Source organism: Melospiza melodia, chromosome Z (genome assembly GCF_035770615.1).
Source record: "Melospiza melodia melodia isolate bMelMel2 chromosome Z, bMelMel2.pri, whole genome shotgun sequence".
NCBI lineage: Eukaryota > Metazoa > Chordata > Aves > Passeriformes > Passerellidae > Melospiza > Melospiza melodia.
In genome coordinates, this window is record NC_086226.1 from 11,643,003 (window position 1) to 11,658,193 (window position 15,191).

General features: G+C 38.5%; 1 protein-coding gene across 1 annotated transcript in view; it reads left to right on the forward strand.

The window, feature by feature from the left end:
- Window positions 1–722: 722 nt before the first annotated feature.
- The window catches only part of SLC1A3 (solute carrier family 1 member 3), a 65,529-nt gene continuing 51,060 nt past the window's right edge, over window positions 723–15,191 (forward strand). Inside the window, exons 1-2 of the mRNA XM_063179738.1 lie at window positions 723–824; window positions 2,670–2,944. Of these exons, the coding sequence (XP_063035808.1) occupies window positions 2,764–2,944 (181 nt within the window). The 5' untranslated portion in view covers window positions 723–824; window positions 2,670–2,763. The remainder of the gene's footprint in view (window positions 825–2,669; window positions 2,945–15,191) is intronic.

Consider the following 15,191-nt stretch of genomic DNA (forward strand, 5'->3'; position numbering starts at 1 on the left):
TCTGTTATTGAAACAGGCTGAATGGGGCTTGCTGTCAGTGAGTTTAAAGCGCCAAACAAGAGGCAAGTCTTACTATGTATTTTGAATATCTACAAGAAACATTCAAAGGATTACAACTGATTGTGTTTTTCTCTTTCCTTGATAATACTCCAGTTGCTTCTGAAAGATATGTCTGGTTCCCCACCCTGGGAAGAGTAGATCTTGAATAGCTGTCTTTAAGAATTAGAAAACACGTGATAGCTTTCACACCATGCCTGTTTTTAGAACAAAGTGGCATGCTCAGATATTTTATCACTTGTTTTGAAAAGCACAGGGCCGGTGTTATATAATTATGTTTAGGATTTTCAGACGTCCAGCCTGGAATGTCTGAGGAAGAAGCGCTCCAGCCTCCCCTGCCCTGTGCGTGTGTGCGATCCTTCAATTCTCCCCGGATCCTGATTTTGCATTTCTAACGAAGCTGAACTGACAAAGCGTGAAAGTGGTCTAAAAGGAAAAAACAAAGAAAGTGACCCTGCTTTCACTGCGCCAAGACTAATCAATATTCCAGAAGCCCCGCTTTCCTTTTCCTCCCCTCTCTCTCTCTCTCTGCTGATGCGCGGTTCACGGTGGGTTGGTTTTGTCCCTTTTTTTTTTTTTTTTTTTTTTTTTTTTTTTTTTTTTTTTCTCCCGGCGCCGGGCCGGCAGTAGTCTCCTCCCCTTTCCTTAAGTTGCAGGGATAGTGAGTTGCCGTGCTCGGGAGCACATGCAGATGTCAGTTTTCCCCCTGCCGCCCGCCCGGCTCCGCAGCTCCGTCCGCGCTGCGCAGGACGCGGGGCCCCGGCCAGGTGAGAGCGCCCTGTCCCCTCCTGTCCCCTCCTGTCCCCTCCTGTCCCCTCCTGTCCTGCCCTGCAGAGGGGGTCCGAGCGGGGGGGAGGCATCCTTCATCCTTCGCTCTGCGCCTTTGTGTCCTAATTAATCGATTCGTCCTTTTGATTGATTAATCTTCTGGCTGCGCCCGTGTTCCTCCTTGATCTTGATGTGAATTGTGCAGGACAGATTAGCTGCTGAACATCCTGGAAAGAAAGAAAAGGCACTGTGAACGATCTCCTTCTCTCTCTCCCCTCTCCCCCTTTTTTTTTTTTTTCCCTCTTCTCTTCTCTCTCTCTCTCTTTTTTTTTTTTTTTTTTCCTTTTAATGCGTACATTAATCGGTCGGGGGGGGGGGGGGGGGGGGGAAATCCCGCTTCCATACAGCAGTCCTGTCCGCGGTACAACCCTTACTAAATTTAAATATTTAGCTAGGTCTCACAATTTCTGTTTCCACTCCTTAAAGCAGCACAGTTTACAGCCTTCTGTTAAAATTCAGAGAGGATATTGCGCTGAAGTGCTAAAGTGAAACGTCTTGAAACATATGGTAAAAGCAGGGATCAAAATCCACCAAAATAAACTTGTTACAACATGCGATTTTGCATAAAACGTGCTGGCTGAAACCACAGTGTATTTATATTTTAAATGCTTCCGGGGAAAAAAAGTGTTTTGGCACTAAATTTATTTAAAATGAGGTGTTAAGAGTTGGTCTGTCTATAAACAGAGGCAGATTGCAGCAGAAGCACCTAGGTCTATCCATTTATTCATTAGTAATTACTTTTTTAAAAGCCTGCCAGTGTATATTGACCAAGACTTCAGAAAATTGTATTCTCAGTCTGGAAGATACCTTTGAGGAGTCTCCATTACTAAACAAACTCATACCCAGCAGTCATCAAAACAAACCCACACCATCTAAAATAAAAAGTAATATCTTAATTAAAAACGTTTGATATTGAAACATTTTAAGGTTGATTCAGAGCATGATTTCTTAAAGTCGGACGTGGTGTGGTTCTTGGGTTGTCCTGCACAGGTCCAGGATTTGGACTCCATGATCCTGATGTGTCCCTTCCAACTCAGGACAGTCTGTGATTCTGTGAAATATGCTCATAATTGCTATCAGGACAAGCTAAGCATTACTCTGCAATGTGAGCTGGTATTGCTGTCTGAAGCAACAAGTTAAGTGGGATATTACTTCTGATGTTTTACAGATGTGCTCGGAGTAGTTTATACAGCTAAAAGATGAATGTTATCAACATAAAGCTGTCAAAGGCATATCTTCTAAATAGTGGTTGAGGGATAAATAAACTATTGCTGCTGCCTTTTTCCATGTGAAAAGAAAGAATTGAGACAATGCATTCAATCATTTAAAAACATTTGAAATGTAGAACAATTTCAATGTACATTTTGAGCAAAATATTTCTCTTCAATCGTTAATGTGAAGGTGAACTAGATTTTTTTTTCAAATAATAATGGCGTGATAAAATGTACAAGAGCAAGCATGACAGAGAGTTTTAAACATTATTCCTCAAGTTGCTATGATTTGTACTGATTTTACATTTATGTATGAATAGCAAATATTAAAAAAAGTTACTCCTGGGTTTTACAGTATGACAGCAGTTCATGTCTGAAGACATGGGACACTTATCTGATCAGTCCATGTAATCCTTCTTTCAAAGTCATTGAGGTTCTGCATCAAAAACTGCTTAGATATTAAGAACAATACAAGTTTTACTGAAACATGAAGAATATTTGCTTCTATGTAAATACGTAGCTAATCATTCCCCTAAAATCTTACTGCAGTGTTTGATATTTCTTGTCTTGCAGGTCTCTCCAGTAACTCCCACTGAAAAGAGTCTTCCACTTTTCTGAAGGGATACTGACAGAAATTAATTATAAAAGAAAGCTTTCAGCAAGATAAATGACTAAAGGTAACGGAGAAGACCCAAAACCTGGAAGTAGGATGGAGCGAATTCAACAAGGAGTCCGGAAACGTACTCTTTTGGCCAAAAAAAAAGTGCAGAGCATAACAAAGGACGATGTTAAAAGTTATTTAATGAGGAATGCCTTTGTGCTCTTCACCGTTGTTGCTGTGATTCTTGGTGAGTAATTTGTTCAATAGGAATATTCTGTTCTCCAGTGCATTGGACAATGACGATGTGACTGGGTGATTTGCATTACAAATGAGTTTCCAAATTCTTCTGCACTGATAAGAATGTTCTGGCTTGGAGAGTTTTGGCTTTGACAGCTTCATGTAGTTTAAGGAAGAGCCATTAAATTATTCTAGTAATTCCTAAGAAGAATTTTCGTGAGAAAAACCAACCGGAATAGCTGTTTTATGAATTCTTCCCTTAAAGAGTCAGATACAATAACAAAATTGAATGCTTTCAATTGTATATTTTCCTACCAGAGCCAGTTGCCGCTAAACGCTCAGGAAGCAACTTTTATTCACCTAAACTATCAAAAAATTAACACTTTGCAATGATGAACAGAAACTCTCAGTGAACGAAATGAGGAGACATTTCTAAGCGAAGGCATGAAATAGATACAGTCTCAGTCTTTTCAGTTTTCCCCTGATAAAGGCAAACCTAAGCTTATTCTCCCTCAGCCACTCACAATCTTACACATGCATCTTTCAGATGCAATTCGGGCAACAATGGCAGTGTTACTTATTCAAAGGCCTGAAAGATAGCACCTGATTAAATGCCTTTTAAGAGTATACTGAGAGGAATCCAGTACATCAAACAGCCTTTAGATTTGGAATGCACCAAAATATTGCTACATACTTTGAATTAGCATTAGAAAGAGAATCTGCTGAGAAAAACATGCAATTTTTAAAACTAATTTTTCTTTAAATTATTACATCATCACTTAAGATAATTTTTCTTTAACTAGAGATTGTCAGAGTGACACCATATTTCATGAAATAACCACTCTTTACAGGGTAAGCAAGAACTTAATGGCTTTACTGCATGGGTTTCACTTTCTCCACCCATTTAAAATATAAAATTGTGAATCTGATCATGATGGTGATGAAAAACCATATGTAATCACCTAAAGATAATGGTCTATATCCTTTTCCTTTGTAGGCCCTAATGTCCTTACTAGTGCTGTTCTATGTAGTTCTGCTTGCTGTGTTTCTGCAACTCTTAGAGGAATTGAAATTTTAGGGCTCTACCATTATTGTTGCTGGATACCACATCAGCATTGTTATTTCAAATTAATTTCAGGTTTGATAGTCTTTTCTTGGGAGACATTTATATTAATTTGCCTATTGGTAAAATAAAGTACTTCTTTGCTAAAGCAGTAACTTCGGTTTCAGATACTTAAAAATAGCATTTTATAGTAAGTGCTTTAATTCCTAACTAAGAATTTTATAGATGTAAAATCCCCATTAATATCAGGGTGAAAAAATTAGGTGTTTTATCTACAATGGTCAGAAAAGGCAGAGCAAGTCAAGCTAGTTTTGAAACACTGTCCAACCACAAAGAACACAATTCTTTGATTGTTACTTTTCTAGACAGCATGTGAAAAAAAATTTCTTTTTGCAATTTTTTCTCTGTCATCTACATCCAGTAGGGCTCCCACAGATTTGTCGATGTGGAAATGAAATGTGGACTGGACAAGTGGTTTTGCTGTTATTGCTGGGTCCAAATAATTTTAGGTAACTACTGTCACTCTGCCCACTACTCCACTACCACCTACAGCAGAGGATCAATTGGCACTGGGACACAAGTTGGAGAACTGATGAAAATGTGCAGTCTAGGATGAGCTGGCTGCTCCAGTTCTGCTCATGAACCTGTAGACATATCTACATAACATGTAGAAGAAAAAGTCATCTTGTTATTATCACAAAATGCTCAAAATTTTTCTTACATCTGTTATTTTTGGTGTAATTTTGCAGTACCTATATATGATTAGAGCAGTAATTTCATGGTTAATCGATTATAAAAAGGTAATATTTGGGGCTTTTGAGAGTTTTTTGCTGTTGTGGAAGTACTCAGAAGTAGGGAACAGATGGCTGAAGTGGTTGGGAAACACTCAGTGGTGGAACTCCATCTGTCTAGTTTGGCAAGGACTAAGTTGTTCTCATCATTCAGTCGTTTGGTGGTCTGTGGAAAATCAGACGGTGGGCTTGATCCCCTCCCTAGGAGACAATAATCAGTGTTGCAGAATTAGCCCACCAATTAGCACTAGTGGCTCTCCCATTTGCGGTGCTTGGATGTGAGTCTAGGTGGAAACCAAGCTATACTCAAGCCAGGTTTGAATCATTTATGAGAAATAATGTTTAATGTCTGTGATCTAACAGACAGATGACAGTTCTTAGAGCTGTGGGTCCAGAAGACAGCTCAAGACATAGACACCATGCTCAAGAAAACATTTGATTTAGAGGGAGCAACATTTCTTCAGAGACGTTTTTTTCACATCTCTTTAGTCAAGGGATAAACATGAAAAAACCTTTTTTAATAGAGCATTTCCTATTTCTTTGCTGAGCAGGATTGATTTCAGTAGAGGTTAAGTGCATAGGATCTTATCCTAGTTCCAGTACTGTAGTTTATAGTGGGGGCCTGAGCTTGTTTTGACGTGGGAACTTGCCCTTTGTTATGAAGTGGGAAACTACAACTTGCAATTCTCTCTGTTTTATACAGATATTTTGCAAATAGGTTGAGATTTTTCTGGTATTCACATGACAAGGAGAAATACAGACATTTATATAGCCATCTGTTGTTACTCTGATTCTAAACTAAATTCTGAACTAAATTCACTAGCTGTTACCATACTAAGCCAATTACTCATGAAAAACATAGTGATGAAGATCCAAGAAGCTATAATTCATGCTGAAAAATACTTAGAACTATTCTCTATTCCCATAAAAATGCATGGAATGTCCTTCAGACTACACCTTCTGCAGAGGTGGGGTCTGTCTAGCACATTGTCATAAAAATTGTTAGTATTTTTAGTGAAATTTAAACTTTTCTCAAGCCCTTCAAGAAACTTGGAGAAAAGCATAGTCAAAAAGCGAATTATGACGCCATTTTTTCACATTTTTCTTGTTCACATAAAGATATTATAATTTCTGTAGTCAGTCTTGCCAAGACTTAGTAGATGAGAGCAATCCTGTGAGATAAATTTTTGAGGCTGACCACTGGTAAATTGAGAATATCACAATGACCAGGAGCACTTGAGGGTAGTGTAGGGAACATGGTGGCTCATGGAAAATCTGCAGGAAGTCTCACAAACTTTGAAGTGCTAGCCAAATTACTGGCAAAATCTAAGGCTCTCCCACGCTACTCAGAACCATCATCCTGTCCCCAAAAACTCCTTCCTTTCAGATACACTTCCTTTATCAGCCAGCCTTCATTCTCACATCCTATTTTCTCAAAAATGGCACAGGAACCCAGACTCTGGCAGGATTCTCAATGCCAAAGAATCTTCCTGTGAGTTCTGAACTTGCACTGAAGGACAGGACTGAGATACAGAGCGCTGCTGAGCAGAGATCCTCGGAAGCTGCCTGCAGTGAAATGCTGTTTCAATTGAAACAGAGGAGGCTGTGAAGCAAGTACTATGAAAAGGAGTTTCTGCTTAGTTATTGAGCTCCAATTCACTAGCTAAAATCCTTTTGCCAGGGGTATATACATATTGCAGTTGTCTGCTGGGACATTCAAGGAGGAGGGGGATGGATCCATGTTTTCTCACTCCCTGTTTCCTCAAAGGGAAGAGGGAACGCAGGTCTGGCTGTGTCATTGAAGCCAGGCTTCTGTAATTGCCAGCAATCTCACAATAGGTGTGAAATATAGGTAAACCCAGGCAACCTCTGTTCTGCTACAGCACACACCATGTGGGAGATTCCAAAGCTTTCCAGTGTTTACCAAAAAAAACTAGCTAAAAGAACAGGAAGAAGACAGGTCTTGCCTTGCCCCTTTTCCCTGAAGAGAAAAAGCAAAGAGATAAATAAAGCCTTGAAAGGATCTCTCGTGACACAGAAGGCAAAACACCCACAGAGCCCTTAAAATATCTAAACAGTGAAAAGTTGTGCAAAGGAGGACAGGGAATGAGATTCTCCTATCTCCAGAGACTCCCTGTCTGAACAACAGCTTAAAGACCTGTGAGGTACAAGTCTGTGATAGGCAGGTAGACAAAACTCAGGATAATTCCCACAAAAACAGCAGCCTTGTGTGTTGAAGCACCACCTTTTCTGCTATTGACAGATTTCTGTGTCCACTTAAGGGTGAGGCTGACATACCCAGAGAAGAGTATTTGAGTTCACTATATATTGACGTTGAACACTGTGACAAATCCTAGTGCAGGATTGGTTAAATTTGCATGAGAACAAAATGAAGATCCATCACTGAAGGAGAAACAGCTGTGGGACCTGAGTTTTAGGTAAAAGAATAAGTTGAAGCATAAAGAGAGATTATACAAAAAAAAAAAAGAGATAAGATGTATGCAAGAAAATCAAGACAGTTGACTACAGTTAAAGAGAAATTAATTATTTTTATGCTGAACTCAGAGGCTGACTCTGTCTCAGGGCTCTCCTAAAGAACCCGACCAATGCAACTGACTTCTCACTGAGTGACAAAACCTTCCTAAGTAACAGTCTGAAAAATTTCCTACTCAAAACTTTTTTTTTTTAAGTATAAAATAGCTATAATTTTGGAAGAAAAAGAAGCATGAACATGCATCATAAAACTCAGAGTGACACTTAAAGCTCCAAAAGAGATTATTCTTTTCAAAAGCAAGAAAAAGTATAGAAATGCAAAGAACCTTAATTCTGCCATTAAGAAGACACCAGTAAAAGTCAGACTGTGAAATACAAACAGTACTCTAGTTTAACAGCAAAATAAAATAATGTTAATATATTATCACAATCCACATTTCTTACCACAATTCATTTTGTTGTTACTGAAATGAAACAGCAATGATTGTTGAACTGCCACACATGGCACAGAGTAACAACAATAAACTTGGCTACCTCATGAATAACAATTAAGCATTCTGGAGAGAGCAGTTGTGCATAAATGCTCAGTAAAGATGCAAAATCTTTACAAGCCAAGTATCAGCTTATTTCTGTCCTAACACTCTAAACTGTCGAATCGGTGGACTTGCAAAGTGGTGCTCAAAAGCAGAATGTCTCAATGGTCATAAAACAGTGCAGAGAAACATTCATTCATTCCACTCTTCATACAGATTGAAAAAAGGCTGTTGAGATCCTCAAAATTCTCTCTAGAAGTTAAAAATAAATGTATGTACATAGTAATGCTTCTTAAAAATCAAAATTCAAAGCTCTCCTAGGTGAAATGCATGGCAGTAACAGTGTGGGGCATTTAGGATGTGGTTTCTCAGAGAATTTACAAGAAAATTCTCTGAATGCCATTAGAGTATGGTCAACTGAAACACTAGTTATCTCAAGGATTCTCAAGAAAAATTTTGTGTTGATCCTGAAAGGGGTCAGAAAAGACACATGAACATGGAATAAACCGGTATTAGGGCTTGCCAGCCCTTTCCATTTTTTCAGTAGACAGGGACTATAATTGCTGTGGTGACTGGAAGGCAGCGCAAAATCATAAGCAAGATGCCAGTGACTTGTATGCTGAATAAATATTTAACATTGTTAGATCCTTACTGGTACTTGTAAAGCTAGAACAAGATGTCATTGGAGATGAAATGCTTTTGAGCTGGCCAGAGTGAAGGTGTGGCTGAAGATGGTATGTTCTGTTGTTCATTAATTCCTGAAAATATTCATTTAGCTTAAAATTCTGACAAAATTCCTTGAAATAGCCAGGCATCTGAGAGTTTCAAGTGATTATATGATATCATAGAAAAAATGTTTTTATAAAATTCTTATCTTTAAGTGCATTTGAAAAACTTTACTAATAAATCCAATATTAAAAAGAAATAAACAAAGGGGCTAGATATTCTAGATGTTGAAAAGGCTGCTAAAAAAAAAGTAAGATAAAAATGCAGGCATTGGGAGAATTTGTGCTGTAGTGTAGCATAGACATCTAGATCCATAGCTGAGACACACTAATTTTTTTTATTTTTCATGCCTTGTTAAAGGAAAATCAGGTCTTTTGCAACCACCAGCTTCATTAAATAATCCTTGTAGTCACAGTAAGTGTGCATATCCTCTGACAATCCTCTAAAGTCCTTCTGTTCGCTGTGCATTCCTTTAAAATTTTATATTTAAATTCATTTTTAATTACAACCCAGTAATCTTACGATAAGTAAACTTACAGCAAGGCGGACACTGAGGTGCTGCAGCAAGTCCAGAGACAGACAATAAAGCTGGGGAAGGGTCTGGAGCTCAAGTCCTGTGAGGAAAAGCTGAGGGACCTGTGATGTTTTAGCAGCTTTTCTCCTGGAGAGAAGGAGTCTCGGGGGACCTTCTCACTCTCTACAACTCCCTGAAAGGAGGCCTTAGCCAGGTGGGGATCGGCCTCTTCTCACAGGACCAGAGGAAAAGGTCTGGAGATGTGTCAGAGGGTGTCTAGTTTGGATTTTGGGAAAAATTCTTTCATTGAATGGGTTGTCAAACACTGAAACGAGTCTGCCCTGGGAAGCAGGGCATCTGATGGAGCCACCATCCCTGCAGACACTGGAAATCTGTGTAGATGTGGCACTTTGGGTCATGGTTTAGTGGTGGGTTAAGACTTGAACTTGGTGATCTTAGAGGTCTGTTCCAGCCTCTGGTTCTATGATTCAATGGGATTTAGCATAGATAATAATTTTTTTTTTTCCACAGCATATTACAATTCAGTTTAACTGGAGCTTCGGAGCAATAAGGCAGTGCAACTGGTGTTAAAAAAGTGCTTAGTGAGGAGCAATAAGAAATTGCTGTCTCCCATATAAGTTTCTCCATCTCTGTTGTTCACAGAATATTCTGTGGAGTCTACAACATATATTAGACAACACCTAAGCTCCTCACCAAGAAGTTTTAAATTATTAATGGATACAAAATATGTATATGGTATAGATAGGGAATAAACTATGGAAAATAGTAAAAGAATAAATGGAAATTATTTCAGAGAAATTTTAGTAAAAGCTGGATTATTGCATTTATTATGTCAACCCACCAGACTTGAAGTTGTATAGCCAGGCTCTACACTTTCAATCAACACAATGAAACCACATAGTGTGTAACCCTATAGAACCCATACAAGAGAAACTTATTTTCATTCTAGGTTTCATGGGACTTTTTAAAATAAAAGAGTAAAATAATACGTGTGGTGAGCTGCACAACGGTGAAAAGGAAAATGATTAAATGCTAGAAAAGAGGCAAAGAAAGCCAGAAGGATCAGAGGAGAATCAGGATAGTAACAAAATGTTACTGTTACTCATATTTCCTGGTTATTCTCCCATATCCTTTCTTTTAGCATGAGTTTTATTCGCCTTTTGAATTCTCTTTCTCTTCTCTGCATTAAAAAAATGCAATATCTTGCTTGAAATTTAGCATATGTACATATATTCTATTGGCATGGATAGAAGACCATAAATAGAAGTGAGCTTGAGAGTTACAAAGTGTGTGCTTGTTTTTCACCTTTTACTGTAACTTGGTATAACTGTAAATTGATTTATTCAAAACAAAATTTATAAAAGATGGGGCTTCAATTTTAAGCATCATTTACACTGCAACATAATCTAGCCCCTCAAACTGGCTCTAGTAAATGCTTAGATTTTACCATGCACAAGGGCTAAATGAAAGTAAAAGAGTAGAATTGCCTTTGTAATACAGGACCAATAGTCGGAATTTCTGGGAGTACTAACCAAAGATAGTTGACAAGTAAATCTACTACATGCATTTTGATGTCTTTTAATTTTTTTTTTGACTTGGGAATCCATATATTAAACAGATATGGATGTGCAATCACGTTCTTCAAAGTCCAAAATGCAAGCAAAGGAAGCTGCCCACGGAACCTAAATCTCAGAGCTCTTTTTAGCACATGGGCTAGAGCAAGGAGACTCAGCTGGGTAGCTGCACAAGCCCATGACCTAAGCATGTAGCTGCCCAAAACTTCCAGGAAGAACACAGGCAGTCAAACAAACAAACAAAAAAAACAGGTTTGCGTTCCTACTCCCACTCCTTTCTGAGTCACGACCATGCCAGACATTTTCACCCAGTGGAGGTGCAGAAGCCCAGGTGGGAGTGCTGTTAGCTGCACTTGAGGAGCTAGGTCATTCTTTTCCTCTCAAAAGGCAAGTTACAGGAGAAGGCAACTCCACCATTCCTTTCTAAGCTGTGGGTTTAGGTAGAGGGAAATGTAAGACTTCTAAGGACGAATGCAAATGCCAAGAGAGCAAAAGGCAGCATTGTGTTTAACCCAATGAGGAAAAGGCTCACCTATAACAGGGAGCCCCAGGCTGTGAAGCAGCACTTGGAGCAAGAACAGGGACACAGGAAGTGTGTCCAGATGATTCTGTGCATTCTGTGTGACAGTTGTGTTCAGTTGCTAGTCCCTCAGGATTTAGCCTGGAATTAGGCAAATAGATGTTTAGATCTGAGAAAAACACAAGCAGAAGGGTGAGAACTGAGGAGTCTTCCAGTGCAAATGGAGTAGTGCCCATTAACTTCATAGATTTTCAGAGCAAAGCTTTTTTATCTGGAGGGACTTGAAAGGTCATACTTTGGACTCAGGTACCTACTGTGTAACTAAGCATTATTCCAGGTGCAAGTTTCCCTGTGCCATTTTTTTGACCTTTAAGATAGGAAAATTCTACCATTCAAAATAACACCTAACAGTTGGAAAAGAGGTGTCATTACCTGTATGGAGGTTGGGTCTAAATTAATAAATATGCTACAATGTATCTTCAAGATGAGTTAACTCACAAGAAGTAAGGCATGATACATCCTTTTAATCAACTGAAATTAAACACTTCTGGAAATTAATGTTTTGGAAAGGGCTGTTGGCAAGTAAAAGAAATCGACGGAGGGTTCTATTTGTGAATAGTTTCACAACCATACTGAGGATTTCAGGGATGAAGTGGCTCATAATCAAACAGTGAGGGACTGAAAGCATCCCAGATATCTTTTTAAGAAAATGGTGACATGATTCCATGAACTTCAGCCATGAGCCTGATTTTCTTATGGAAAGAACTCACCGAAAAAATCAAACATTAAAAAAAAGTGTTATGGTGAAGCTTACACCTGATTTGGCAAAAATCTTATATTCTACAAGGTGAAATGCTGCCTCTCAGTCTATCCTGGTTGTTTGCATGTCTCAGCAAAATACTGGACAAAAAAGAAATTTTTTAACTAAGTCTGCCATATGTTCCATAATCCAGATAGTCCTGGCATGGCCATATCTTGATTCAACAAAATACTTAAACCTCAGTGTCAAACAAGTCATTTACAGATTTAGACTATCAGCGCTAAGCTAAATTAACAGGTGGTTTTGTAGGAATTAAAAGGTGGACTAGCTCCACAGTGATATGTATGCATAATTTGAATGTCCTCCTAATGATGGTGCTTAACTGCATATCAAGATAGTCCAGCCTAAAATGAACTCTTTGTAGTGTGTGTCTAAGCTGGAATTAAAAAAAAAAAACAAAAAAACAAAGGCAACTGTCCATATCCAGCTTCAAGATATCTGTCAAACTATGCGAGAAGTTCCTCAGAATAGAGCTCTGTTGTCTGTGAATGTTTGCATAAAGTTCTTGGACCTGAGTGGTCTCAGTCTCACAGTCTGCAATTCCTTTGTGCAGCTATACTGTCAAAAAGACAAAATAATATGGATGAGCAGCTGAAACCACAGTAGGGAAAAGTAGAATTCAGTGCTGGTAAGGAATATGTCAACTTGCAGCCAAGGAAAAAGAGTAAAGAAAGAAATGTAAAGCAGGAAAGGTACCCTATAAACTATGAGAGAGCAGCTTTCTTATCTGTTTTTATCTATATTTTATAAATACATTAACTTTAGTCATGAACATGAAGAAGCAAAGTAAAGCCAGGCATGAAAGGAACAGCTATTATAGTAATTTTGTAAAGCACAGAGTAGTACCTTAATTCTAAGCAATAATACATAAAATATAATCTGATACATACTGTGAATGTCTGAGTATTTATATATGCATAGTAAGATATTATTCCTGTTCATGGAATTATTTGTTATTTTTTGCATTAAAAGTATTTTTTTAATATAGTTCAGAGACTAGCAAGAGTACATAAACTAGGCATAGTTTGTCTTTCAATGAAGTCTCTTGTCTGAGGATGAAATCATGAATAATGTCCCTATTCCATTAAGAACAGTCTGCTTCAGTGCCAGCAGTGAAAACTCTTCATTCCAAATCTGCTGCTAATGCCCTGCAATTGCTTGTCTGGAAATAAAAATTTTTAAAAAAATTAAAAAGAAGAAGTGAGAAATCAATTACGAACAAGAGGTAAACACAAAAACAGTTCAAGGAAAACAAGTGAAAAAATTTTAAAAACAGTTAAAAGCAAGCAGAGAAGTTGAAGTTGGATAAAATGAAAACAATTTTTTGGACATGTTCTCAGAGGAACAAAATTACCTCCTAATTGGGGAAGACAGGCAAATGAGCCAAACAACTAGAGACAAAAGGGAAAAAGTGTATGAGTCTAACACTAGAGCAAAGAAATAGCAAAGGACAAATTTCAATAGTTTCTAAAAAGCCTTTTTAGCAGCACTCAGAAGCTGTCCTCAGATTTTGTATCCAGTTTAGGCAGCCTCTGGTCAAATGGTGCTTTTGCTCATTGCTTTGTTACATCAGTTCTTACAGCTCCAGATTCCCCTCTCCACTTGCATGTTTTCTGCCCACAGATTCCAAGGAGGAGATGCTGTGTCTGCAAGTAAAGGCAACATGCAAGTGCTTTATAGCTGTAGATATAAAGATGTGTCAGAAATTCAGGCTCCTCCAGAGCTGGGCAGAGTGTTTGACTCTGAGCTGGGAATTGAGTGCCCATGTATCTCTGTTAATCTAGCTCTAAATGTCCACAATACACTTTTATGATGAAACGTCTCTGCATCTTTGCAAACTGTAAAACTGAATACTGCTGTTAGAAGGGTGGTGTGGGTTTTGGGGGGAAAACAATCTCTCTTACAGGATAAAGCAAACCTTCAGGGTCAGGGTCAGGTGTTCCTGAGGCTGTGTCTCCCCCGCACAGCTGTGAGCTCCTGTGGCCCCTGAGCAAAGGTTGCACACTGACTTCTCTTCTGATGCAGTGGACAACTCTCTGGCATCACCATGACTCTTACTTTGTTATTAACCTGCTTTTCTCGGACATGTCCCTTTTTGCAGATCCCAGATCTTTTCTGGGATTGTCATGTCTAGGATATCTAGCTCTTCCACATTGTTTCTCCCATGACTGCACTCACAGTATGTCTCAGACAAAAGAAAGGTAGCTGCTTGTGTCCAAATCAACACATATTCCACTTTAATATAGAATCTAATGTGGCAACTTGGAGCACAGGTCCTTAAACTCTCTGCTACAGTGTCATCATGCAGTTATAACCTGGCATTATGTTCAATAAAATGGTTTCAAAGGGAACACACATTCCTACCTACATAGGGAGAACCAGAAAGCAAGGAAAGGGCAGGTGTGATACACCAGGTGTACTAGGGGGTGAAGATTCAATATAAAATTCTGAAACAAGAATTATTAAAATCAAAGTCATGCTGAGCAAATTGGGTGATTCTTGTGGCAAGCAATGAAAGAAATTAAGAAAGAGATTTTGCCGGCAACTTGAAGTATTTCTTATCACTGGAAAAGTAATTTACCTGTTTGTCTCAAGTAAATACAGTTGTGGACTTATCAGAAGCTGGCTGTTAGAAGAAAAGGTGTCAGAACAAAATGGTAAATTAAGCAATAACAAATGACCCAAAGAACAAAAGCAGTCATTCCGGAGCTCTGCAGGAATGAAGGAATGAAACGGCTGTGGAGCTAACAAAAATATACAATGTCCCATTAAACTGGTAGAAGCCTGATTCCCTTCATGGCTCTTGCCCAATTGCTGTTATAGGACAAAATGTTATTTGCTTGGTGGTTACAAGGTTTTCTGGAACTGAACTATTAACAGCTGTTAGTTTAGAACAGCATTCTACTCAGCATAAAGTGGTTTTTTTTTCCCAGTTAGTTTTGAAGTTTTCTATTTCCTACTGGAAAAGAAGAAGTAATTCTGTACCACATATATTAAGGGAAAGGATATTGAAATGGACCTCCTTTAACAGTGTTCTGAGATTTACAGTAAAGAGCAGAAGTGTATATAACTCTTAGTGGTATGTTCTGGCTTAACTGGCAAGTGCTGATAAGGACAAAGCAGCTCTTGTTCCATTATTGATAAAACAAATAGTAATTTTCTCCTGAAATATGTTTAAGTGATGTTTGGTCAATTGAGAAGT